General features: G+C 60.1%; 1 protein-coding gene across 2 annotated transcripts in view; it reads left to right on the forward strand.

The window, feature by feature from the left end:
* LRP1 (LDL receptor related protein 1) overlaps window positions 1–24,169 on the forward strand; it is an 89,064-nt gene that overhangs the window by 54,907 nt on the left and 9,988 nt on the right. The window contains exons 21-68 of one of the 2 annotated variants that reach the window (XM_084303630.1): window positions 13–195; window positions 366–566; window positions 647–892; window positions 1,451–1,648; window positions 2,121–2,325; window positions 2,434–2,598; window positions 3,040–3,284; window positions 3,401–3,532; window positions 3,655–3,882; window positions 4,020–4,194; window positions 4,824–4,918; window positions 5,028–5,177; window positions 5,445–5,585; window positions 5,710–5,838; window positions 7,119–7,250; window positions 7,506–7,640; window positions 7,717–7,846; window positions 8,412–8,538; window positions 8,790–8,941; window positions 9,085–9,209; window positions 10,162–10,533; window positions 11,739–11,928; window positions 12,295–12,499; window positions 12,687–12,879; window positions 13,295–13,420; window positions 13,524–13,652; window positions 14,135–14,254; window positions 14,927–15,040; window positions 15,497–15,646; window positions 15,804–15,938; window positions 16,451–16,567; window positions 16,795–16,923; window positions 17,095–17,217; window positions 17,520–17,660; window positions 17,745–17,932; window positions 18,168–18,351; window positions 18,561–18,646; window positions 18,993–19,112; window positions 19,478–19,665; window positions 19,883–20,088; window positions 20,328–20,516; window positions 20,760–20,908; window positions 21,412–21,505; window positions 21,930–22,046; window positions 22,155–22,274; window positions 22,831–22,953; window positions 23,303–23,428; window positions 23,671–23,787. In XM_084303630.1, the coding sequence (XP_084159756.1) occupies window positions 13–195; window positions 366–566; window positions 647–892; window positions 1,451–1,648; window positions 2,121–2,325; window positions 2,434–2,598; window positions 3,040–3,284; window positions 3,401–3,532; window positions 3,655–3,882; window positions 4,020–4,194; window positions 4,824–4,918; window positions 5,028–5,177; window positions 5,445–5,585; window positions 5,710–5,838; window positions 7,119–7,250; window positions 7,506–7,640; window positions 7,717–7,846; window positions 8,412–8,538; window positions 8,790–8,941; window positions 9,085–9,209; window positions 10,162–10,533; window positions 11,739–11,928; window positions 12,295–12,499; window positions 12,687–12,879; window positions 13,295–13,420; window positions 13,524–13,652; window positions 14,135–14,254; window positions 14,927–15,040; window positions 15,497–15,646; window positions 15,804–15,938; window positions 16,451–16,567; window positions 16,795–16,923; window positions 17,095–17,217; window positions 17,520–17,660; window positions 17,745–17,932; window positions 18,168–18,351; window positions 18,561–18,646; window positions 18,993–19,112; window positions 19,478–19,665; window positions 19,883–20,088; window positions 20,328–20,516; window positions 20,760–20,908; window positions 21,412–21,505; window positions 21,930–22,046; window positions 22,155–22,274; window positions 22,831–22,953; window positions 23,303–23,428; window positions 23,671–23,787 (7,545 nt within the window). The remainder of the gene's footprint in view (window positions 1–12; window positions 196–365; window positions 567–646; window positions 893–1,450; window positions 1,649–2,120; window positions 2,326–2,433; window positions 2,599–3,039; window positions 3,285–3,400; window positions 3,533–3,654; window positions 3,883–4,019; window positions 4,195–4,823; window positions 4,919–5,027; window positions 5,178–5,444; window positions 5,586–5,709; window positions 5,839–7,118; window positions 7,251–7,505; window positions 7,641–7,716; window positions 7,847–8,411; window positions 8,539–8,789; window positions 8,942–9,084; window positions 9,210–10,161; window positions 10,534–11,738; window positions 11,929–12,294; window positions 12,500–12,686; window positions 12,880–13,294; window positions 13,421–13,523; window positions 13,653–14,134; window positions 14,255–14,926; window positions 15,041–15,496; window positions 15,647–15,803; window positions 15,939–16,450; window positions 16,568–16,794; window positions 16,924–17,094; window positions 17,218–17,519; window positions 17,661–17,744; window positions 17,933–18,167; window positions 18,352–18,560; window positions 18,647–18,992; window positions 19,113–19,477; window positions 19,666–19,882; window positions 20,089–20,327; window positions 20,517–20,759; window positions 20,909–21,411; window positions 21,506–21,929; window positions 22,047–22,154; window positions 22,275–22,830; window positions 22,954–23,302; window positions 23,429–23,670; window positions 23,788–24,169) is intronic. The other variant, XM_084303631.1, reaches the window with a different exon arrangement.

Genomic DNA, 24,169 nt, shown 5'->3' on the forward strand with positions numbered 1-24,169 from the left:
GCCTCCCACCAGCCACGCGCCCGCCCGGGGGCTGCCACACTGATGAGTTCCAGTGCCGGCTGGACGGGCTCTGCATCCCCATGCGCTGGCGCTGCGACGGCGACACGGACTGCATGGACTCCAGCGACGAGAAGAACTGCGAGGGGGTCACCCACGTCTGCGACCCCAACGTAAAGTTTGGCTGCAAGGATTCAGGTGAGAGGGCAACTGCAGAGTTTCTGCTGAACGCAGCAGGAGCTGGGGCCCGCTCTGGGCTTGGTGACACTGAGGGCAGGGGAGACAGAGTGGTGCCAACCGTAGGGACTGCGGGCACCTTGAAATGCTGCCTCCCCCATGTCTGATCGTTGCTTTTCTTGCTTTGCCAGCCCGCTGCATCAGCAAGGCCTGGGTGTGTGATGGGGACAGCGACTGTGAGGACAACTCGGACGAGGAGAACTGTGAGTCGCTGGTGTGCAAACCTCCCTCGCACACCTGTGCCAACAACACCTCCATCTGCCTGCCCCCCGAGAAGCTCTGCGATGGGTCCGACGACTGTGGAGATGGCTCCGATGAGGGCGAGCTCTGCGGTGAGCTGGGGCTGGGATGCGGGGGCTTCCCCAGCTGGGAGGGGGGACAAGGACCTGACAAGCATGTCCTCTCCCCACAGACCAGTGCTCCTTGAACAATGGTGGCTGCAGCCACAACTGCACCGTGGCTCCTGGTGAGGGCATCGTGTGCTCCTGTCCCTTGGGGATGGAGCTGGGCGCAGACAACAAGACCTGCCAGATCCAGAGTTACTGCGCCAAGCACCTCAAGTGCAGCCAGAAGTGCGAGCAGGACAAGTACAATGTCAAGTGCTCCTGCTACGAGGGCTGGATGCTGGAGCCTGATGGCGAGAGCTGCCGCAGTCTCGGTGGGTGCTGGTGGGATCAGGTACAGGCGGGCTGCAGGGGCTCACAGGCTTGTCCCCCCCACCCCTGCTCACGCGGGGCTGGTCCTGGGGGATCTGTGCAGCTCTGGCTGTGTGCCCAGGGGATTTTAAGTAGGGAATTTACGTGTGCCCTTGCTGGCCTTGTTCGTGCAGCGCTCACCCAGGAGCTGGGGGGATAGGAGGGGTTAGTGGCACAAGAAAGCTCTGTTCTGGTGCCTGGGGAGATCAGCACAGCGAGGGGGGGTGGGGAGATCGTCCCAAGCTCGAGGAAGCGAGGGAAAAGGGGGGTGAGAGCCTGTGTGAGGCTGGGGTCAGCATGTGGTGGCTCTGGTTTGTGCTGGGGGTCTGTGGTGGGCTGAACAGGGCTGTGGGGAGGAGTGCGTGGGGGCACCTTTGGCTGGGTCAGCCAGGGGCTACGGGTGGTCCCACAGCAGGCACCAGGGCTGGGGACAGCTTCTGCCTGCAGGTGTGGGGACCGTTGGTCCCACTCAGTTCCTGACTTGTCCATGTCCCGTTCTGAGCCTGCCCTGTTCTCCCCAGACCCCTTCAAGCCATTCATTATATTCTCCAACCGCCACGAGATCCGCCGCATTGACCTGCACCGGGGTGACTACAGCGTCCTGGTCCCTGGGCTGCGCAACACCATCGCCCTGGACTTCCACCTCAACCAGAGCTCGCTGTACTGGACTGATGTGGTGGAGGACAAGATCTACAGGGGAAAGCTGCTTGAGAATGGGGGTGTGTAGCCCTTGGGGGCGTACAGCGTGCTTGCATGGGCTGGGTGGGTGGAAGGAGAAGCAGGCGTGCGTTTCTGGGGTAGGCTCCCAGTGGTGCAGCTGTGGGAGCCCCCAGCCCTTGTAACAATCCCTTTCTGCTCTCCAAAGCCACTCATTATGTAGGAGTCAATTAGCATTCCCAACGCTTCCCTAGCAGTAATTACAGCCCAGCACAAAGCCCAGGCCCCCACCCTGTTCGTGCTTTCTGATGGTGCTGTGAGGATTCCTGGTGGGGATGGCAGCCAGAGCCCAGCCTATGGACCATGGGTGTGGAGCTGAGCCCCGGGGGTTCAGGGCCAGCTGGGGGAAGATGTAGATGTCAGCTGTGTCCCCCACTATCAGCCCTGGTTGAGCTGAGGGGGGACCTGCTCAGGATGAGGGAGGGCTGGGGAGGAGGCCCCCAGCCTCAGCCCTCCTGGTGCTGTTCCCTGTAGCGCTGACCAGCTTCGAGGTGGTGATCCAGTACGGGCTGGCCACCCCCGAGGGCCTGGCTGTGGACTGGATCGCTGGCAATATCTACTGGGTGGAGAGCAACCTGGACCAGATTGAGGTGGCCAAGCTGGATGGCACCATGCGGACCACGCTGCTGGCTGGGGACATCGAGCATCCTCGTGCCATCGCCCTGGACCCCCGCTATGGGTAAGGCAGGAGGGGACATTGGGCAGCTCACCCCACCTCTCGCTGGGGAGGCAGAGCTCGGTGCTCCCACATCCCCACGCTGACCGTCCCCACTTGGTGTCCCCCCAGGATCCTCTTCTGGACAGACTGGGACGCCAGCCTGCCCCGCATCGAGGCTGCCTCCATGAGCGGTGCGGGCCGGCGCACCATCCACAAGGAGACGGGCTCGGGGGGCTGGCCCAACGGACTCACCGTGGACTACCTGGAGAAGCGCATCCTCTGGATCGATGCCAGGTCAGACCAGGACACCCGTGTCCAGCCGCCTCAGCTCTGCCCTGGCTCCCAAAGGCTTCTCTGCCTCTGTCCCCTCCCTGTCCCCTCCGTGTCCCTGTCCCCTCCACATCCCTCCCGGCTCTGGCAGCTTCCCAATGGCTTCTGTGTTGTTCTGCCATTTGGCTTCTGGGCTCGGAGCAAAAGCCTTTGCTCTGTGGGGTCTGCTCATGTCTGTGACATTTTCCAGCCTTTGCTCTGGGTTTCCTGCACTGCAGGGGCTGCAGTCCCTGGTGTAACTCGGTGGTCGTCCTCCTCTGCAGCATTATGCAGAGCAGAGAAGGAGGCTGCTTAGATTCCGTGGATTGTGGCTGTTCCATTAAAAACCTGGGCCTGGGGGCCCTTGCCCAGCTGTCTGCCAGGTCTCACGCCTTGTCCCCCTCTCCCTGTCTCTGCTGGGCACAGGTCAGACGCCATCTACTCAGCCCTGTACGATGGGACAGGGCACATCGAGGTGCTGCGGGGACATGAGTACCTGTCGCACCCCTTTGCCGTCACCCTCTATGGGGGCGAGGTCTACTGGACCGACTGGCGCACCAACACGCTGGCCAAGGCCAACAAATGGACAGGACACAACGTCACGGTGGTGCAGAGGACCAACACGCAGCCGTTCGACCTGCAGGTGTACCACCCCTCCCGGCAGCCCCTGGGTGAGGCCTGGCAGGGGAGCAGCAGCAGTGCTATGGCCAAGGAGCTCTGCGGGGAGACCCTCGCGAATGGCGGCCCTGGTGGCATGGACACTGCTGACTTTTTGTCCCTTTCGCAGCTCCTAACCCCTGTGAAGCCAACGGGGGCAAAGGGCCCTGCTCCCACCTCTGCCTCATCAACTACAACCGTACGCTGTCCTGTGCCTGCCCTCACCTCATGAAGCTGGACAAGGACAATGTGACCTGCTACGGTAGGGATGTGCCCAGGACTCCCAGCGGGGTCTGGGTGGGAGCAGGACATGCCAGTGCTTTGGACCAGCTGTGCAGAGCAGACTGAGGTCCCACCACAGCCCCATCTCGCTTCTTTCCCCAGAGTTTAAGAAGTTCCTGCTGTACGCACGGCAGATGGAGATCCGGGGTGTGGACATTGACAACCCCTACTACAACTACATCATCTCCTTCACGGTGCCTGACATCGATAATGTCACGGTGGTGGACTATGATGCCCTGGAGCAGCGCATTTACTGGTCTGATGTGCGCACCCAGACCATCAAGAGAGCCTTCATCAATGGCACTGGCGTGGAGACTGTTGTCTCAGCAGGTGGGCATGGGAGATCGCGGCCCTGCGCAGCTGCTCTGGAGGCTTTGGGTCCATGAAACTGGCCTTCCTCTTCAGCCTGAGCACTGTCCCATCCCCATTCTCACAACTAACCTGTCTCCCTTCCTGTTGTCTTTCAGACCTGCCCAACGCTCATGGCCTCTCTGTGGATTGGGTTTCCAGAAACCTCTTCTGGACCAGCTACGATGCCAACAAAAAGCAAATCAACGTCGCCCGCCTGGATGGCTCCTTCAAGAACGCAGTGATCCAGGGGCTGGACAAGCCCCACTGCCTGGTGGTTCACCCCCTCAGAGGGTAGGTCTCACCCCACAGCGGTGGTGGGGAGCACTGGGTGGTGGCATGCGGCGCCAGCAGCCCGGGGTTTGAGCTGAGAACGTCAAAGGACAGGGTGTGCGTGCAGGCACACGTGTGAGTGCGCCTGACAGTGCACGTGCATGGTGTGGAGGAGAGAACAGGTTGTGCTTCGTGTGTGTCAGTGCGTGTAGGAGGTGTGAGAGGAGGAGATGGGGCTGCAGCTTAGGAGGTGTGCGTCTGCCGGCGTGTGGGAAGGAGCGGGCTGCACTCCAGTACACACAAGTGTGTGTAGGAGAGCCGACGTGAGGAACAGGCAGTGGATACGTGTGCACCTGTGTGTGTGTGCTAGTCTGGGCGTGCACGAGAGAGTACTGGTTGCAGCACTGTGCTCCGTGCCAGGCTTTGCAGGGCTGGGCTGTGTGTGTGACCTGGCTCCATCCCAGGCACGGCACCAGGGACAAGGCCATCAGCATGCCCGAGCTCCTGGGAGTCCGGCGAGCACACTGGGGTGGTGGGTGCTGGTGGGGCTGGGTTGGGGAGGCTGGGAGAGTGGAGTTCTTAGTGAACAGAGTTGTGGGCCGTCTCTTTGGGCTCGACCCAGCACGCTTACTGTTCTCTCCCTGCTGTAGGAAACTCTACTGGACAGATGGGGACAACATCAGCGTGGCCAACATGGATGGTAGCAACCGCACGCTGCTCTTCACCAACCAGAAGGGGCCCGTTGGTACGGATGTCTCACTGCCCTGCATGCACCCCCTCTGCTCTGCATCGTCCTCCCGGACAGCCACAGTCCCTTCGTGTTTTTTTGACGCCGAGGCTCCCTTGCTTTCCAGGCCTGGCCATTGACTACCCAGAGAGCAAGCTGTATTGGATCAGCTCTGGCAACGGCACCATCAACAGATGCAACCTGGATGGCAGCAACCTGGAGGTGATCGAGTCTGTGAAGGGTCAGCTGAGCAAGGCGACCGCGCTGGCCATCATGGGTGAGAGCTGGCAGCATGTTTGGGTGGTTCACGAAGCCCTTGCCCGTTCTCCTGGCCCTGCCCGAGCACAGGCTGTGTGCTGCCACCTCCAGCAGCTGCGGAGGGGCTGCAGCTCCGTTAAAGGCTGGGCTCAGCCCCCTCCTTCCATGCCATCACATGTAAATCTGCGTAGAGTCACGGCTCTGCCCTGCTAGGGGAAGAGCTCTTCTGCTGGGGAAGGAGGGGACGAGGACAGCTGCTGCATCTTCCTGCCTCCCCTCCTCCCAGGGGACAAGCTGTGGTGGGCTGACCAGGCCTCGGAGAGGATGGGCACCTGCAACAAGAAGGATGGGACGGAGGTGACCGTGCTGCGCAACAGCACCACGTTGGTGATGCACATGAAGGTGTACGACGAGAGCATCCAGCAGGGTGAGCGCATGTTCCTGGTGGAGAGCCCACGGTGCTGGGGATAGGCTCAGAGCCCCCGTGTCTCAGCACTGGCCACTGCACCCAGCCCCACACCAGCCCTTACCCTTCTTTCTCTCCGTGATAGCCGGGACCAACCCCTGCAGCATGAATAACGGCGACTGCTCGCAGCTTTGCCTCCCCACTTCGGAGACCTCCCGGTCCTGCATGTGCACTGCTGGCTATAGTCTGAAAAGTGGACAGCAGTCCTGTGAAGGTGAGCACACCCGTCCCATCCCTGTGTCCCTCCTTGGAGCAGAGCCCCTGTGGCTCTACCAGCACGCCACAGGGCCGAGCTGCTCGCAGGACAGGCACCGAGGCTCGTGTGCTGCATGAGGGGTGATAAAACACCTCATCCAGCACCAGCTGCGAGGTGGGAGCTGAAGCAGAAGCTCTCAAAGGGGAGATGAAATGCTTGCTGTTGGTGCTGGGGTTGGGTCACTGAAGTCGCCGGGCTGCCCAGTCCCAATCCTTGGCCCCACTGCAGTCCCCCCCCCGGTGCAGTCTCCCTGCCCTGACGGGAGCAAACGGCTTCTCCCAGTTGCTTTCTGCAGCGCTTGCCCTGCAGTTCCCAAATCTCTGCCCAATTTGCCACTGTCACTTTCAGGAGGAAAGAGCCCCCCCTGCGCCCTGTTTGCTGCCAGGGCCTCTCAAAGGCTGTTTGTGTGCAAAATGTTCTTGGTCTTTTTGAACGGGGCTGGCGAAGTTGCCGCACCATCTGGGTCAGGGCAGGGACTGCATAACAAACGCTGCCCTGACCCAAATGCGGCACAGAGCCTTTGCCAGCGCTCAGCTGGAGGCGGCTCTGGGAGGAGTCCTGGCTGCACTTGTGCCAACGCTGTCCCGCAACGGGTCAGCACCCCATAAAGAGGCTTTGGTGGGGATCAGCAACCCTTAAATAGGCCCCTCCTGAACTTGCAGCCTCCAAGTAGCTGCTAGGCAGGACCTCGCTGGGTCAGAGCCCTGTTCAGAGTGAAGCCGGGAAGGGCTTTGCTGCTGTTTCCCTTCTCCTGCCCAGCAGTCCCGAGCCTCGTTTCTGGCTACATCAATTCTCGGTTCTTTCCTGCAGTATTTTCCATCCCTTCCCCTGCCTGTTGTGTTGGTGAGAACCATCCCATCCCGGTCAGGGGAGGATAGCCTTTTCCTCCATAAGTTCATCCTGCTCAGTCCCCTCTCAGGCAGAGACCCAAGCATCCCTCCATCATGCGTAACCAGGGTGCTGCAGAGCTCTTGTAGCACGCCCGAGCTGCAGCAACGTGTGCAGGTGCTTGGTGTCCAGCAGTGCTGCTCCGCTGGTCCGTCTGCTGTCCTGGGCCATCTGCCCGGGATGGGGATGCCAGGCACTGCCGTAGTGCCAGGGTGGAGCCCTTGCACCGGCCCTGCTGGGTCTTTGCTCCTCCATGGTGCTGCAGTCGTGTGGTTTTCCATGAGCTGTGGCTGCCCCTTGAAGGACTGTGTCTGTCGGTGGGACGTTCACTGTCCCTGTCTCTGTTGCAGGTGTTGGCTCCTTCCTCCTGTATTCGGTCCACGAGGGGATCCGTGGCATTCCCCTGGACCCCAATGACAAGTCGGATGCCCTCGTGCCTGTGTCGGGGACCTCACTGGCTGTGGGGATTGACTTCCACGCAGGTGACGTGTGATCTGAAAGTGGGACACTGGGGCTTGCCTCTGCTGTGGGGGCCAACCAAGGACTTGAGAGGTTGGGGCAGGGCAGGAGGGTGGTCGCCAGGTGCCAGTATGGCAGCACCTGCCCCAGAGCATGTCCTGGGGGGGCTCAGGTCCCCATGCTGGAGCTGTGGGGTGCAGCTCAGCCCGGGTCTGTGCTGTCCTTGGGCAGTCCCAAGGCGGTCGCTGATAGGAGTCCTCCCACCTGGCCCCCCTCAGAGAATGACACCATATACTGGGTGGACATGGGGCTGAGCACCATCAGCCGAGCCAAGAGGGACCAGACGTGGCGGGAGGACGTAGTCACCAATGGCATCGGCCGCGTCGAGGGCATCGCTGTGGACTGGATCGCAGGTGAGGGGGGTGGGCAGGCAGGGAGGGAGCGGTGGGGGAGCGGGAGGCATGAGGTGCTCACTGACCCTTTCTGCAGGAAACATCTACTGGACAGACCAGGGTTTCGACGTCATTGAGGTGGCCAGGCTGAACGGGTCCTTCCGCTACGTGGTGATCTCCCAGGGGCTGGACAAGCCGCGGGCCATCACGGTCCACCCGGAGAAGGGGTGAGGGACTGCGCAAAGCCGCCTGGAGGGGGCTGCTGGGGAGGGCTGGGGACGTGCTGGGACCCCTGCCACTCCTCCTGAGACACCTTGGGGGTTTGCATGCAGCAGAGAACCGGGACTAATGGGTCTCCTGCCTTGCGCCGCACCAAGGAGATGCAAATCCCTCAGGTCTCCCTACCCCTTCAGCAACGTGCTGAGCTTGCTTCCCAGCAGCACCCCTTGACCTCGTGGGTGCCAGGCACCTCAGAAAACCTGAGTGGAGCCTCCCCAGGATGGCTCTGGCTTTGGGCAGTGTCACTGAGAGAGGAGAGGGAAGGGGAAGGACGGAGAACAGTGCCTTAAGTGCCTGGCACGCGGGGCTGGTTCCTGGGCTGCATCCAGCCATAATGCAGTGCTCCTTCCCCGGCACAGTGCGGGCAGTGAGTCCTTGGTGTCCAGGAGGCTGGCTGGTCACCAGGGGACTGTGTTTAGGCCCTGGCATGGAGGAGGGAGGGAGAGAGGTGTTTCGTCCAAGGCTGCCACTGCTGGCTGGCCCTGTGATCACGTCCCTGTCGCCCTCCCACAGGTACCTGTTCTGGACAGAGTGGGGGCAGTACCCCCGCATCGAGCGGTCCCGCCTGGATGGGACCGAGCGCATGGTGCTGGTCAACGTCAGCATCAGCTGGCCCAACGGGATATCCGTCGACTATGAGGTACGGCAGCCATCCAGAGCCGACCCAGGGCCTGGCGAGGATTGCTCAGGGCCTGCAGGAAGGGTCTCAGCAGCTGGGCCTCTGGGGGGCCTGGCTGCCCTCCCCAGAGTGCTGGAGACTCCTCTCTAGCATAAGGGAAATGGTCCAGGGTGGTCTTCCAAACCTTAGGGCCTTCTGCCGGGTGCGGTGGGAGGTGTAGAGCGTGTCTTAGGGTCTGTGCCCTTGTGTTGCTGACTGGGCTCGTTCCTCAGGATGGGAAGCTGTACTGGTGCGATGCCCGGACCGACAAGATTGAGCGAATTGACCTGGAGACGGGAGAAAACCGTGAGGTTGTCCTGTCCAGCAACAACATGGACATGTTCTCGGTGTCTGTCTTTGAGGACTACATTTACTGGAGTGACAGGTATGGCTCCTGGCTGGCCCCGTGGTGCTGGGGGTGCTCTGGGCACTGGCTTCACAAGGCAGACAAGGGGAGCTGGGGATGCTGGGGGGCAGGTTCGGAGCAGAGCCCCACGTCACTTGCTCAGCGACTCTCTCCTTTTTTAGGACTCATGCAAACGGCTCCATTAAAAGAGGCAGCAAGGACAATGCTACCGAATCGGTGTCCCTGCGGACGGGGATCGGCGTGCAGCTCAAGGACATCAAAGTCTTCAACCGGGCCAGGCAGAAGGGTAGGTCAGGGAGCTGAGTGCCCTGCTGCAGCACCGCTCAGCACCCGCTGCTGCCTGGGCTGGGTACAGCAGGCAGATGCGAGGTGGGAGAAAGAAACAAACAGGCTGCTGTGTCCTCAAGAAAGAACATGTGGAAGAAAAATGCAGTAGGCTGAGCCCTCTTCATCTGCTTCCTCTGGGAGCAGGGGCAGAGGTGCAAAGCTGCTGAGTGGGAACTCGGGTGGAGTGGGAAGTCCTGCAGAAAAGGACTTGGGGGTCCTGATGGATGAGAAGCTGGACGTGAGCTGGCAGCGTGCGCTTGCAGCCCAGAAGGCTGACTGTATCCTGGGCTGCATCAACAGAGGGAAGGGCAGCAGGGAGAGGGAAGTGATTGTTCCTCTCTACTCTGCACCTGGAGCACTGCGTGCAGGCCTGGGGCCCCCAGCACAAGAAGGATGTGGAGCTCTTGGAACAGGTCCAGAGGAGGGCCACTAAGATGATCAGAGGGCTGGAGCACCTCTCCTTTGCAGAAAGGTTGAGGGAACTGGGCTTGTTTAGCTTGGAGAAGAGAAGGCTCCAGGGAGACCTCATTGCGGCCTTCCATTACTTGAAGGGAACATATAAACAGGACAAGGAACACCTGTCTATATGTGTTAATAGTGATAGGACACGGGGGAATGGTTTTAAACTAAGACAGGGGAAATTTAGTTTAGATATTAGGAGGAAGTTTTTTGCTCAGAGGGTGGTGAGGCACTGGAACAGGTTGCCCAGAGAGGCTGTGGATGCCCCATCCCTGGAGGCATTCAAGGCCAGGCTGGATGTGGCTCTGGACAGCCTGCTCTAGTGGTTGGCAACCCTGTCCAGAGCAGCGGGGTTGCAACTAGATGATCTTTAAGGTCCTTTTCAACCCAGGCCATTCTGTGACTCTGTGATCTCCCTCACAGTCCTCTGAGCTCCCCTCTCTTCTGCCCAGGCACCAACATCTGTGCCCAGAACAACGGGGGCTGCCAGCAGCTCTGCCTGTTCCGGGGCGGGGGGCAGCGGACGTGCGCCTGCGCCCACGGCATGCTGTCTGAGGACGGCGTGAGCTGCCGGGACTACGACGGCTACCTGCTGTACTCGGAGCGCACCATCCTCAAGAGCATCCACCTGTCGGATGAGAACAACCTCAACGCGCCCATCAAGCCCTTCGAGGATGCAGAGCACATGAAGAACGTCATCGCCCTGGCCTTCGACTACCGTTACGGCTCCAAGGGCAGCAACCGCATCTTCTACAGCGACATCCACTTCGGCAACATCCAGCAGATCAATGACGACGGCACGGGACGCAAGACCATTGTGGAGAGTGAGTGTCCCAGGGCATCTGCCCTCAGACCCCTTTTCTGCTTTCTCCTGAACACCCTCTTACTTCACCCAAGCATTTGTTTTCCTGTTCATGTTCCTTGGTGCTTTTGAGAGGTATTTTGAGTGACGGTTGTTAAGAGTTCAGATGGGAAATTTTCTACTGGAGCCTGTAGAAGTGGCAGCAGCCTCTTCTGTGGTAGAGGACGTGGATGCAAGGAGCAGTTGCAGAGCTTGTTCTGGCAAGGAAAGCATATCACGAGGCTTAGGCGTGCATGTGGGTGTGCTTTGCTCTAGAAACAAGACACTGCAGCAAATCTGGGATCTGCTCTATGTTTGCACTTCACTTCCAAGACAGACCCATCAAGGCTGAGCAAACCTTGCCACAGCCTGGCCCTGTCTTCACCTCAAAGCCCTTGGTTTGCACTTGATTAGTTTTATTGGCTCCTACAGCTGTTGAAAAGACCGTGTCTGTTGCTCTGCATCGCTAGGGAAAACCTCCAGCAAGGGTTATAAATGTGCTCACTAATGACTGTATTTACATTTGGCACTCGAGATAGCTTTTATTACTGAGATGAGGAGAGCAGGTCCCGTCTTTTGTAGCCGGTTCATTAAGCCTTTTGTTGATCATTAATGGGGAGGAAGGATGGGTGTGCAGTTCAAGTTTATCTCGTCACCTCTGGGCCTCGGTTCTCCCGTCCCTAGCAGTGGGAGCAGACACTGTGAGTTAGTTTCTGAGCACCGCAGCATCGGATTGCAGGGAGAAGGAGACCAGAAGCAAGGCCAGCCCCTGTGGGCAAGACGGGTAGAGCCCTGGCTTGAAAGCCAAGCTGAAGTCTTTGTTTCAACATAGGTGAATGTTCCTCAGCCTTCTGACAAGGAGATGTAGCTACCTGATCTGTAGCAAAGCTCTGCTCAGGAGTCTCCTGAAGCCTTCTGGGACCTTGATTCACTTGCATGTCCAACCACCAGCCCAGTCCTGCTTAGTTCCCTCTTTATTGCCCTGCGCTGTTGCACTGGTGCAGTGCTAACAAGCAGCCAGTGCCTCTGAGGGATTTTTTGGGGGTGTAATTAAAAGCAGTAAGTCCAGGCTGCCACATCTGAGCATCATGGTTGGCACTGGCTGCGTGGAAGGAGCCTTGCAGGAGCAAGGGGCTGGAGGCAGTCCTGGGCCAGAGGCTCACCCTTGCCTGTCCTCTCCCCCTGCAGACGTGGGCTCAGTGGAGGGGCTGGCATACCACCGTGGCTGGGACACACTGTACTGGACGAGCTACACCACCTCCACCATCACCCGCCACACTGTGGATCAGAGCCGCCTAGGGGCTTTCGAGAGGGAGACGGTGATCACCATGTCAGGAGACGATCACCCCCGTGCCTTCGTGCTGGATGAGTGCCAGAAGTGAGTGGTGGCGTCACCCCAGCTGGGTCTGTCAGCCCCCAGGGTCCGCGTGGCCCCGAGGACCCCTGCAGGTCCAGGGACCCAGACCCCTCCTGCAGGACAGGTGCTGGCTCCCAGCAGGGCACATCAGACCCCAGGAAAGAAAGGCCCTGTCCCTCCCTGCACATCCCAGTACAGGGAGTACCGCGCTGTCCAGCTGGTGATTGTGTCTTCGTTCATCCCCCTCCTACACCCTCTATGTGGGGATAATATCCCCATCTATCCCAAAGCCCCTGGAAACCCCTAGGCAGCAGGGGGGCGGGTTGAGCCGAACATGTGGCAGAGAGCTGAGGTTTGCAAAGGTGTTCTGTGTCCCTTCTCTTCCAGCCTGATGTTCTGGACCAACTGGAACGAGCAGCACCCCAGCATCATGCGTGCCACCCTGTCTGGTTCCAACGTCCTCATAATCATTGACCAGGACATACGGACACCCAATGGGCTGGCCATTGACCACAGGGCTGAGAAGATCTACTTCTCTGACGCCACTCTGGATAAAATCGAGCGCTGTGAATATGATGGCTCCCATCGCCACGTGAGTCCAGACCTGCCAGGGATTGGGGATGAGGGTGAAGGGTGCTGGAGCAGAGCTGTTCCCGTGGCACGGGGGCATTGGGCTTCCCCCAGCGCAAACAGTCGGGGACAGGCTGCGGTCGGGGCAGTGCTGGGGTTTGTCCTGTAGCCAGGTTCCTTCGTGCTCATATTTTGCCGATGTCTGGCAGGTGATCCTGAAATCGGAGCCCGTGCACCCCTTTGGCCTGGCTGTCTATGGCGATTACATCTTCTGGACAGACTGGGTGCGCAGGGCTGTGCAGCGAGCTAACAAGTACGTGGGCACTGACATGAAACTTCTGCGCGTGGACATCCCCCAGCAGCCCATGGGCATCATCGCCGTGGCCAATGACACCGACAGCTGTAAGGACACCCCACACCCTACCCGTCACCCCCTGTGTGCCCGTTTGCTGCCTCTGCCCCTACAAGCCTCAGGCCTCTGCCCCCCTCCCCTGCGCTTCTCATCCCCCTGCCAAACAGCTCTGCATCTCCACGCCTTCTGTCCTGTGACTGTCCCTTGTTGACCCTCATGCCCGAGGCATGTCCATCTCCAAGCCCAGTGCAGGCTGGAGAGGGAATTTTCCCCACGAGTGCCTTTCCCAGAACATCCTCCTTGTAAGCTCTGGGGAGACTGGCTGCCCCCAAACACGTGCATCCCCCCATAGCCCCATTTGAAGGGCCCAGGGAGGAGCCCGCTCCTTTCCTATCCCCCAGCAGGAAGGATAAGGGGAAGGGACTGCTGAGGCTGTCCCTGGTGTGACTGCTCTGTCTCTCCTAGGTGAGCTGTCCCCGTGCAGGGTGAACAACAGTGGCTGTCAGGACCTCTGCCTGCTGACACCCAAAGGACATGTCAACTGCTCCTGCCGTGGCGAGCGCGTCCTGCAGGAGGATTTCACCTGCAAAGGTGGAGGGGAGGTGGAAGCTGGCAGCTGGTGGGATGGGAAGGGGTGGAGGAAGAGGGGCCCTGCTCCTCCTGGCAGAGCTGACTCTCCTCGCACTCTCCTCAGCTCTGAACTCCACCTGCAACATGCATGATGAGTTCGAGTGTGGCAACGGCGACTGCATCGACTTCAGCCGGACCTGCGATGGCGTGGTCCACTGCAAGGACAAGTCAGACGAGAAGCAGTCCTACTGCAGTAAGGTTCCTCCTCTTGCTGCTTTGCTCGTACACACGCATGCGCACAGGCACCCTGCTCGAGCTGTCAGCTCCACCAGGCAAAGGGTGCTGGGGCTCCTGGGTGCCATGGATGGGCGTCTTCTCATGTCTCTCTGGTGCTCTTCATCCCTTTTGCCCTCCCAAGGCTGGGACCAGCCAGGCTTTAAGGGCTCCAGAACTTTCTTCTGAGGGCAGGGGGGCACAGGTGGAGAGGGGGACTCCTGGAACCATCCTGGTGGGGTTTACAGCACCCTTATTCTGACAGCAATCCTTGCTCTGCAGCCGGAGGATCTCTGCTGGGCAAAGGCCAAGCTTAACCCAGTGATGTTGCCAGGACAGCGCAAGGGAATCTGTTTCCTAATCATGCTTGTGCAGTTTCTCCTCTGCTGAAGGTCCCAAGTCACTGACAAGCCCAGCCGCTCTGGCTCTCCCTCGGTGCTCACCATCCTTTCTCTCTCGCAGGCAGCCGCAAGTGCAAGAAGGGCTACCTGCACTGCATGAACGGGCGCTGCATCGCCAGCCGCTACTGGTGCAACGGCGTGGATGACTGCGGGGACAACTCGGACGAAGTGCCCTGCAACAGTAAGCAGGCTGCCTGGCTCCCTGCCAGGGCTCCGTCAGCTGTCTGGGACAGGGACAGAGGCGTCGGGAAAGGGTTACCTTCAGCTTGACAGGATCAGAGCAGAGCTGGGGCTTGATGGAGAGTCGAGGTCTAAGTCATACTTCCACTGCACCGCTTTGTCAGATTCATTCCCTGATAGCTGGGAGGAAGAACTCCCATAAACGGCAGCGCAACGCCCAGAGCTATGTGAAAATAGTGGTTTGATATCTGGGGAGAACACGAGGCAGAGGCAAGGTGCAGCATCACTGCTCACCACTTCTGCACTCCTGAGAAAAGGGCACACAAGCACCCCAAGGGCAGCATCCGTTCGGAGCTGCAGCTTTGTAGGAGCCTGTGCTTGCTTTAGAACTGCCTGCAGAGGTTATGCTCATCTCTGAGCCTGCCCAGGCCTGCTAGCGAAAGGCCAGCTCAGCAGACGAGTTCAGATGTGGCAGGTGGAGTTTGTGAGCCAGAAGGGAGGCAGGTCTCCTTCAAGAGGGGACATAGACCTGGGAGTGCAGGATCGATGGTTTGTGGCTGTGCTGGGCAGGGTGTGTGCGTGCACGCCTGCAGTGAGCGTGGAGTGGGGTGACTGTGCATGCTGGGTCCCCATCCCAGCCTCATCTTCTGTGGGGGCTTCCCCCTCATTGCAGAAACCAGCTGTGCTGCTACCGAGTTCCGCTGCCGGGATGGGACCTGCATTGGGAATTCAAGCCGCTGCAACCAGTTCATCGACTGTGAGGACGCTTCGGATGAAATGAACTGCAGTGAGTGCCCTGACTGTGCCCTGTTGTTCCTGCTGCCTCCCCAGCTCTGGCCTGCTATCGCTTCTTTGGAGATGCTTCCACCCTCTGGGTCTGTGGGCTGGGGTGCCGGGGCCCTGTATTGCCTTGTGGTCTACAGGAAAGGTGCTGAGTCAGGGCAGGAGTGAGCTCCTGATTCCCACCCACCAGCAGAGGCTTGCCCAGATTATCCCCTCTGCTGGGAGCCACCCTAGTCCCTGTCACTTCAGCCCACCTGCATGCTGCTCAGCCTCTCACCACCCCACAGCCATCAGAAGAGCCTTGCGAGGTGCCAAGAGCCAGTGTTGTTCCAGCAGCTCGGGGCTCTGACCCGGGGGTCAGAGGATACCCAGTGCCAATGTGGGGCGCGCAGGGCTTATACTGGCAGCAGGAGCTGGAGCTGAGGGCCGTCAGCGGGGCTTGTGTTGTGCTTTCTTGCAGCCGCCACTGACTGCAGTGGCTACTTCAAGCTGGGGGTGAAGGGCACCACGTTCCAGAAGTGCGAACACACCTCCCTGTGCTATGCACCAAGCTGGGTGTGCGACGGAGCAAACGACTGTGGAGACTACTCAGACGAGCGCAACTGCCCCGGTGAGAGCAGTGGGGCAAGGAGTGGGGAGTGCAGGCTGGGCTCTGGCCCCAGATGTGGGCGTCTCACGGTTTCTCCAGCCAGGTGCTCCCTTTGGGGTCCCACCAGGCAGCAGGGGCCTGTGCCACCATGCTTATGGACGTTTTCTTCCCAAACCAGGTGGGAGGGAACCCAAATGTCCAGCCAATTACTTTGCCTGCCCAAGCGGGAGGTGCATCCCCATGACTTGGACTTGTGACAAAGAGGACGACTGCGAGAATGGAGAAGACGAGACTCACTGCAGTGAGCGGCAGGGTGGGGAGAGCAAGGGTCTCTGGGGCTGTTGCATGGGGTGGCAAGAGCAGGCACAGCAGAGGGGGAAGCAGGAACCTCTCCTCTCTCCAAGATCCCTTGGCCAAGAACCAGATTCCAGATTCTTCCTCTTTGTGGTCTTATTCCACAAGCACAGACTTAACCGTGACCAAAACAAATGTCCTTGCACGTTTCTTTGCTCAGCAGATGCATGTATCCATAGTGACTTTAAGGGTGCCCAGTTACAGCTCATTTGAGTGATGTTTTTTGTTCCAACCTCCCTAAACAAACCTCCAACAATACCCAGGAACTGGGAACCCGCCCCCCCTCCAGCTCCAGAGCAGGGAATCCCACATCAGTCCTGCCCCAGCGTGGTGTGGGGGCACTGACAGGTCTGGGCAGCAGGATTGCCAGCACCAGCTCTAGCACCCAGCTGGCTCAGCCTGGCCACGTGCTGCTGCTGTGTCCATCCTGCTGCATTGCCCCAGCTCTGAGCCCCTCCTCTCCTCTCCCAGACAAGTTCTGCTACCCCGTGCAGTTCGAATGCAACAACCACCGCTGCATCTCCAAGCTCTGGGTGTGTGATGGGGCAGACGACTGTGGGGATGGCTCTGACGAGGACAGCCGCTGCCGTGAGTCTCTCCAACCCCTGCTCTGACCTCCCCGTCCCTGCCCACCATGTTGCCCCGTCCCTGAGCACTCCCACCTCTGCCGTTCCTTCTCCCACACCTGCCCTCCCGCTCCATGATCCTCGCTGCTCTCCTGGATTCCCTGCTTTGGGGCACCCTGGAACATGAGGGCACATAGCCCAAGAGCGCAGGCCCTCCAGCAGCTTTCTTCCCACTTGTCCCTTCTCCAGGGCTGACAACCTGCAGCACAGGATCCTTCCAGTGCCCGGGCAGCTATGTCTGCGTGCCAGAGCGCTGGCTCTGTGATGGAGACAAGGACTGTGTAGATGGAGCTGACGAGACCCTCGCTGCTGGCTGCTGTGAGTCCTCAGACAACTGCGTGCATGGTGGGGCCAGGGATGGAGCTGGGGAGGAGCACAGCTGCCTTGGGGGCTCAACCCCACCACCTGGGGCTGAGGGAGCAGCATGGCCTGCCCCTAGGGCTGCCGGGGGTGTGGGGAGCAGGGGCTGACAGCTGTGCCTCGTTGCAGTGTACAACAACACGTGTGATGAGCGGGAGTTCATGTGCGGGAACCGCCAGTGCATTCCCAAGCACTTTGTCTGTGACCACGACGACGACTGTGGCGATGGCTCGGACGAGTCTCCAGAGTGCGGTAGGTGTCACAGAGTGGAGTGGGGGGATGTGAGCAGAGGGAGCGGGCAGATGCAGTGCTGGACAGCCACAGGAGAGCTGCCTTCTCCACAGCCGCCCTGCAACACACCTGCCCTGGTGCTGCATGTTTTTTGGAGAGGTCCAAAGCCACCCGCTTGGCCTCCTCCTTGTCCCAGTGCTGCTCCCCTATCCCCAGGCGAGCTGAGGGTTTGGGCACCCATGCTGCGGCTGTGCAGTGCCCTGCTCGCTGCTGACTGGCTCAGAGTGGTGGGGGACGCCTCCTGAGCCCGCTGTCACCCGCAGAGTACCCGACCTGTGGCCCCCATGAGTTTCGCTGTGCCAACGGCCGCTGCCTCAGCAACAGCCAGTGGGAGTGCGATGGCGAGTTTGACTGCCACGACCACTCGGATGAGGCGCCCAAGAACCCACGCTGCAGCAGCCCAGGTACCTGCAGGGGCCGGGGCTGGGGGAGCGGGGCTGCCCAGCTGCTCGTGCTTATGACTGCTTTTGCCTCTCTGCCCACTGCAGAGAACAAGTGCAACGACTCCTTCTTCCTGTGCAAGAACGGGAAATGCATCCCAGAGGCTCTGCTTTGCGACAACAACAATGACTGCGCGGACGGCTCGGATGAGCTCAACTGCTTCATCAATGAGTGCCTCAACAAGAAGATGAGTGGCTGTTCCCAAGAGTGTGAGGACCTCAAGATTGGGTACAAGGTAGGGGCCCTCTGGCTGGGTTGGGCAGCTGGAGCTGGAGCGATGCTCCCATGCTCCCTGCTTCCTCCACAGCCCTCGTAGCATGAGCGTTGCTTCTGCCCTGCACCGCAGTGCACACGTGGGCACTTTCAGCTTGCGTCTGCGCGTGCTGTTCTGCCCGTGCCTGTGCCCATTTGTCCTGTGAGGTGCCCCTCGCCCCTGGCTGTGGCTAACAGCTCCTGGTTGCCTCCTGCAGTGCAGATGCCGTCCTGGGTTCCGGCTGAAGGATGACGGGAAGACGTGCATTGACATTGATGAGTGCTCCACCACCTACCCCTGCAGCCAGAAGTGCATCAACACTCTGGGCAGCTTCAAGTGCCTATGCATAGAGGGCTACAAGCTCAAACCTGACAACCCCACCAGCTGTAAAGCTGTCACAGGTGAGCGGGGTTTAGAGGCAGGGATGCTGTTGTGGCAGCAGCGGGATGCTGCAAGCGCTGGAGTTGGTCGCAGTGCTCTGGAGGTGAAGCAGCTGCACCTGGCTCGTGGAGGAGAGCCAGGACACGCAGGGCACAGGGGGAAGCGGCTCCGTGTGCCTGCCCTTGTGCCACTGGCTCACCCCTGATGCATCTCCTGATCCCCCGTGCAGATGAAGAGCCCTTCCTCATCTTTGCCAACCGGTACTACCTTCGGAAGCTCAACCTGGACGGCTCCAACTACACACTGCTCAAGCAGGTGCGGAGCAGGAGGGGGGCACCAGCCTGCGGGGCTGGGGTCTGCAGCTGGGGCTTGGAGGGGGTCCAGCACACACAAAATCTCCCAGCCCGCGAGTCTGGGCTCTTGCCTTCCTGCACTGATAACGGGCCCTGTATAAACAACGGCTCTCGCTGTGAATATACACGGGGTCCTGTGTAAACAGCAGCTCTTCAGTAGCAGACCTTTATAAGGCAGGGTCTACACAAGTCTGTGGGTGCTTTTAACTTTGCTCAGGGACTGGGAGCTGTGGCTGGGGGCTCACTAAAGCCCCTGACACCCTGTGCTAGCAGGTGGAATGGTTTCAGTGCTTTTCCCTTCCTCCCAGGGCCTGAACAACGCAGTGGCTCTGGATTTTGACTATCGGGAGCAGATGATCTACTGGACAGACGTCACCACTCAGGGCAGCATGATCCGCCGCATGCACATCAATGGCAGCAATGTTCAGGTGGGGGACAGAGGCAGCCCCCAGGCTGCAGCTCCCTCCCTGTTCCCTGTAGGGGCCCAGGTTGGCCGCAGTGTCACCAGGGAAGGGGATACAAACCCTGTCATAGGGTCACCACAGGTTCCTACAAGGTTCACACATGTTCTTACAAGACCTCCACAGGATGTTTTGCAGCACCATCCCAATCAGATGGGCTCTGTGCTGCCCCAAAGCAGTGGGCAGGGAGGGGTTGGGGAGAGAAAGGAGCGAAGAAAGGGAACTGAGCAGGAGCCGTGCGCTGGGGAATGGGGATGTTGTGGCCATTCCTGGCCCAGGGAAGGACCTGGTTCTGCCTGTCCAGGCCCTACTTCTCCATTTTCTCTCGACAGGTTCTTCACCGCACTGGCCTCAGTAACCCTGATGGGCTGGCAGTGGACTGGGTGGGAGGCAACCTGTACTGGTGTGACAAAGGTCGGGACACCATCGAAGTGTCCAAGCTCAACGGCGCCTACCGCACGGTGCTGGTGAACTCGGGCCTGCGCGAGCCCCGGGCGCTGGTGGTGGACGTGCAGAACGGGTGAGAGCCTCCGGGACCTTCCCCTCTACCCAGGGCTGGGGCTGGGGGCCTCTCTGCCACCTTGTTGCTGGGGCCAGGGCCTTCTCTCCTGTCCTCCAGGACACCTGGCTGCTTCTCCCTCCCCGGCACCCCCATGCCCACGCGACAGGCAGAGCGTGACCACTGCTCTGGCTTGTGCAGGACTCAACCTCGCTCTGCTCTTCTCTTTCCCTCCCAGTTACCTGTACTGGACGGACTGGGGTGACCACTCCCTGATTGGGAAGATTGGCATGGATGGCACCAACCGCAGCGTCATTGTTGACACCAAGATAACGTGGCCCAACGGCCTCACCCTCGACTACATCAACAGTCGGATCTATTGGGCTGATGCACGGGAGGACTACATTGAGTTTGCCAGCCTCGACGGCTCCAACAGGCACACGGGTGAGAGCTGGGGCTCCTCTGGGCCCTCGGGGGATGTTAGGATTGGGCTTGGGGGTGTGGAGTCAGGATTCTGGGGTGGGGTCCCCACTTCCAGCAGCTCCTCCATGCATTTAAGCAAGTGAAAGCGTTTGCCCCCTAGCAGAGCTGACCCTGCGGAGAGGCTGTGCTGTGTGGGGCTGTGGGCACAGTGGGAGGGCTGGGGGCAGCCCCTTGCTGAGCCCACCCTGTCCCCCTTACAGTGCTGAGCCAGGACATCCCGCACATCTTCGCCCTCACCCTCTTTGAGGATTTCATTTACTGGACTGACTGGGAGACCAAGTCCATCAACCGAGCCCACAAGACTACGGGTGCCAACAAGACCCTGCTGATCAGCACGCTGCACCGCCCCATGGACATCCACATCTACCACCCGTACCGCCAGCCCGACGGTGAGCCGCAGGCATGAGGGGGTGCGGGGGGGCCCTGGCTCTGCAGAGGAGCCCGGGGCAGCAGCGCAGGAGGGCCAGGGCAGGGCACAGGGTGCAAATGGAGACCAGGGGCTGCCAAGCTAGGAGAGGGGGTGCAAAAAAGGGATGTGTGTGGTGAGGAGGGGCTGACAGCTGGGGGGTTGTGCACCATTTGGGTCCTCCCCCTTGTTCTGACCTGCAGTTCTTTCCCTGCCATCTCCCCAGTTCCCAACCACCCCTGCAAGACCAACAATGCAGGCTGCAGCAACCTCTGCCTCCTCTCGCCGGGCGGGGGGCACAAATGTGCTTGTCCCACCAACTTCTACTTGGGCAGCGATGGCAAGACCTGCGTCTCCAACTGCACAGCCAGCCAGGTAACAACCAGCCTGCCTGTGGAGATGTCCCCATGGCAAGCGTGTGCCTGGGCTTGCACACACATTGCTCTTGCGAGGTTTTCTATCTTGCTCCAGCGGCAGCAGCAGCTGCGGCTCCGTGTGAGCACTGGTGCAGGCTCCGTGCATCGGGTGGTGGCATTGCACATGCCTTCTCTTGGTGTGAGCAACACCTCCCTCCTGTGGCACTTCCCAGCACATACAGACTGCAGCTCCTGGGGTGTCCGAGGGGAGGGAGGCAGCTCTGGAAGGACGCTGCCTGTCCGCCGTCCTCCCCAAACCCCAGAGGCTGTGGAGGGTGGACTCGGGGTGGAGAGCTTAGGACAGCTTGGGGCACTGAGCTACAGGAGTGTCTGGGAAGGGATGGCACGGAGGTCAGGGCCCTTGGCAGAGGGAGTGCCCTGGGGACAACGCCACCTGGGGCCTCCGTTCCTGTCTGGGGTCAACATCTGAGCTGCTTTCACAAGCTTGTCCCTCTTTCGCAGTTTGTCTGCAAGAATGACAAATGCATCCCTTTCTGGTGGAAATGCGACACCGAGGACGACTGTGGGGACCGTTCGGATGAGCCTGAGGACTGCCGTGAGTGCTGAGGGGGCTGCAGGCAGCCCACCACGTCCCAGCTCCCTGGCTGTGCTACCTGGCCCTTTGAGGGCACTAACAGCCCCACAGCACCTCCGTGCCAGCCAGAGCAGCCGGGCTCTGCTTCCACAACTGGTCCTTGAAAACCCTGCTGCTGTCCTGGCTGAGGGACAGCACTGGCGAAGGGGAAGATTACCCTGTTAATGGAGCCTGGAGCATAAAAATTCACTTTCCCTGCCTAAGGTGTAGCCCGATGGGAGACAGCAGCCAGCTGCTGCTCACTTTGCAGCCATCAGGGCCCAGCGTTCTGCGTGCTGGTTGCTGAGTTCTTGCAAAGGGACCCAAAGGGGAAAGAGGGGGAGGTTAAGGTTTGCCCTGAAGATGTTCCCCAGAGATGTTTCACCCCGTCCTCCTCTCCCCACAGCTGAGTTCAAGTGCAGACCAGGGCAGTTCCAGTGCTCCACTGGGATCTGCACCAACCCAGCCTTCATCTGTGATGGAGACAACGACTGCCAGGACAACTCGGACGAGGCCAACTGTGGTAGGTTCCCCACCCTACCTCGTGGTCCTCAAACCCCAGCAGGGCTGCAGCACCCCATTAGAGCAGAGATGCTGGCTCCGCTTCTGATGGTGCGACCTCTCTTCCCAGATATCCACGTGTGTCTGCCCAGCCAGTTCAAATGCACCAACACCAACCGCTGCATCCCCGGCATTTTCCGCTGCAACGGTCAGGATAACTGTGGTGACGGCGAGGACGAGAAGGACTGCCGTGAGTGGGGAGCTGTTTAGCCTTTAGGATGGGGAACCTACATGGGGCAGGGGTGAGGAGTGCTGCATCAGATCTGTGTCTTGGGGTGTTGCCTTTACCAGCAGAGTGGCTTTCTGGGTGATCCTACCCCTGGGCATGGAGCTTTGTCCTTACCCTGCTCTGCTTAGAGTTTCTGACCACTGTCACCCTGCAGCCCCTACTGACGCTGCTATGTGCTAGTAGAAACCAAATCCTTACCTCCCTCAGAGTGTCAAGTTCAGTATTTGCCATGGCTTTGCACTGAGCCTTCTGCACGGCTGAGGGATCTTGTTGCTTCCCTGCCTTATCTCCCTGCAGCTGCTCTGTCCCAAGGAGCAGTGGAGCCCTTTGGGGCCATCAGAAGGCATTTTTCCCCATCCCTCCTGTGCACATGGTCACCAAGGAGGCCTGGGTGCTTTGCTTTGATTCCTAGAGCATCTGTGTGCCTCTCTGCACTGTGGGGTGGTTTTTGTGGGGTAGTGGCTGGCAGAGCCCTGCCTGCCCACTGCCTCTCCTGATTCTGCCTCTCCCCTTGCAGCGGAGGTGACCTGTGCCCCCAACCAGTTCCAGTGTGCCATCACCAAGCGCTGCATCCCCCGTGTCTGGGTGTGTGACCGGGACAATGACTGCGTGGATGGCTCCGATGAACCCGCCAATTGCAGTAAGCAGCCTGCGGGCAGAGGGCTGGGTGGCTCCAGGCACTAGGAGCTCCACTGTGGCCCGTCGCCTGTGTGCATCTGCCTGCGGGAGCTGGGTCCCTGCTCAGTCCCAGCAGAGCTGCAGGTGCTGTGGGCAGTGGGTGATGTGGCTCTGCCTGGATCTGTCCCATCGAGATGTTCCTCTCAGAGGGACTGCGTCAACGGGTGGCATCCTGCCCCGTCTGTACCATGCAGGGGTGCTGCACGCAGCTCCGGGCTGCGGGGACGAGGCGTACGGGAAGGAAATGTGACTGGGCAGTGCCGATGCCATCTCCCCTCCCCATATGCGTGTCATCTTGTTTCTTCCCCCAGCACAAATGACTTGTGGTGTGGATGAATTCCGGTGCAAGGACTCGGGCAGGTGCATCCCAGCGCGCTGGAAGTGTGACGGGGAGGATGACTGTGGGGATGGGTCCGATGAGCCTAAGGAGGAATGCGGTGAGCAAGGGCCGGGGAGACCAACCCTTAGGGTGCCTCGTGTCCTCCCATTCCTGATTGCCCTGGGTGTTGGGGACATTTTATCTATTCGTTTTCCTAAATTGTGTGGGCGAGGCTGGGTCGGAGGGAGGCTTCTGGTGCAGCTGCCCAGCAGCGAGCAGCGCTGCCTGCCCTGCTAACAGGCACACCTGCTCCCGTTTGTGCACGTGGGTGACGCCGATGCCTGTCCCTATCCCCCCCAGATGAACGCACCTGCGAGCCCTACCAGTTCCGCTGCAAGAACAACCGCTGCGTGCCGGGGCGCTGGCAGTGCGACTATGACAACGACTGCGGGGACAACTCGGATGAGGAGAGCTGCAGTATGTGCCACTCACCAGCTTTCGCTAGCCCTGCAGAGGGGGCAGTGCAGGTCCCCCCAGCCCTCTACCTGCTAGTGACCCAGCTGCCACATGGGGAGGGAGCCATGGCCTGGCTGGGGGCTGGTACCTGGGGAGCCCTGGGAGCAGCCTTCTGCCCTTGGGTGGAAGCCTTCTGGCCCCACAGATCTGGATAATTTGGTCCCGGGTGCTCCTTGCTGCACTGGGGAGAGGCCAGAAGTGGCAGCAGGTGAAAGGCATGGGGTGAAGCTCAGCACCCTCTTGGGTGGCAGTGTCCTGCCCATCGTGTGGTCACACTCGCCTGCTGGACATCACCGTGGTGGAGCAGGGCTGGCCGTGGAGCAGCTCGGCTTTATGCCATCAC

The sequence above is a fragment of the Netta rufina genome, assembly GCF_964035555.1.
Source record: "Netta rufina genome assembly, chromosome: 30".
Taxonomy (NCBI): Eukaryota; Metazoa; Chordata; class Aves; order Anseriformes; family Anatidae; genus Netta; species Netta rufina.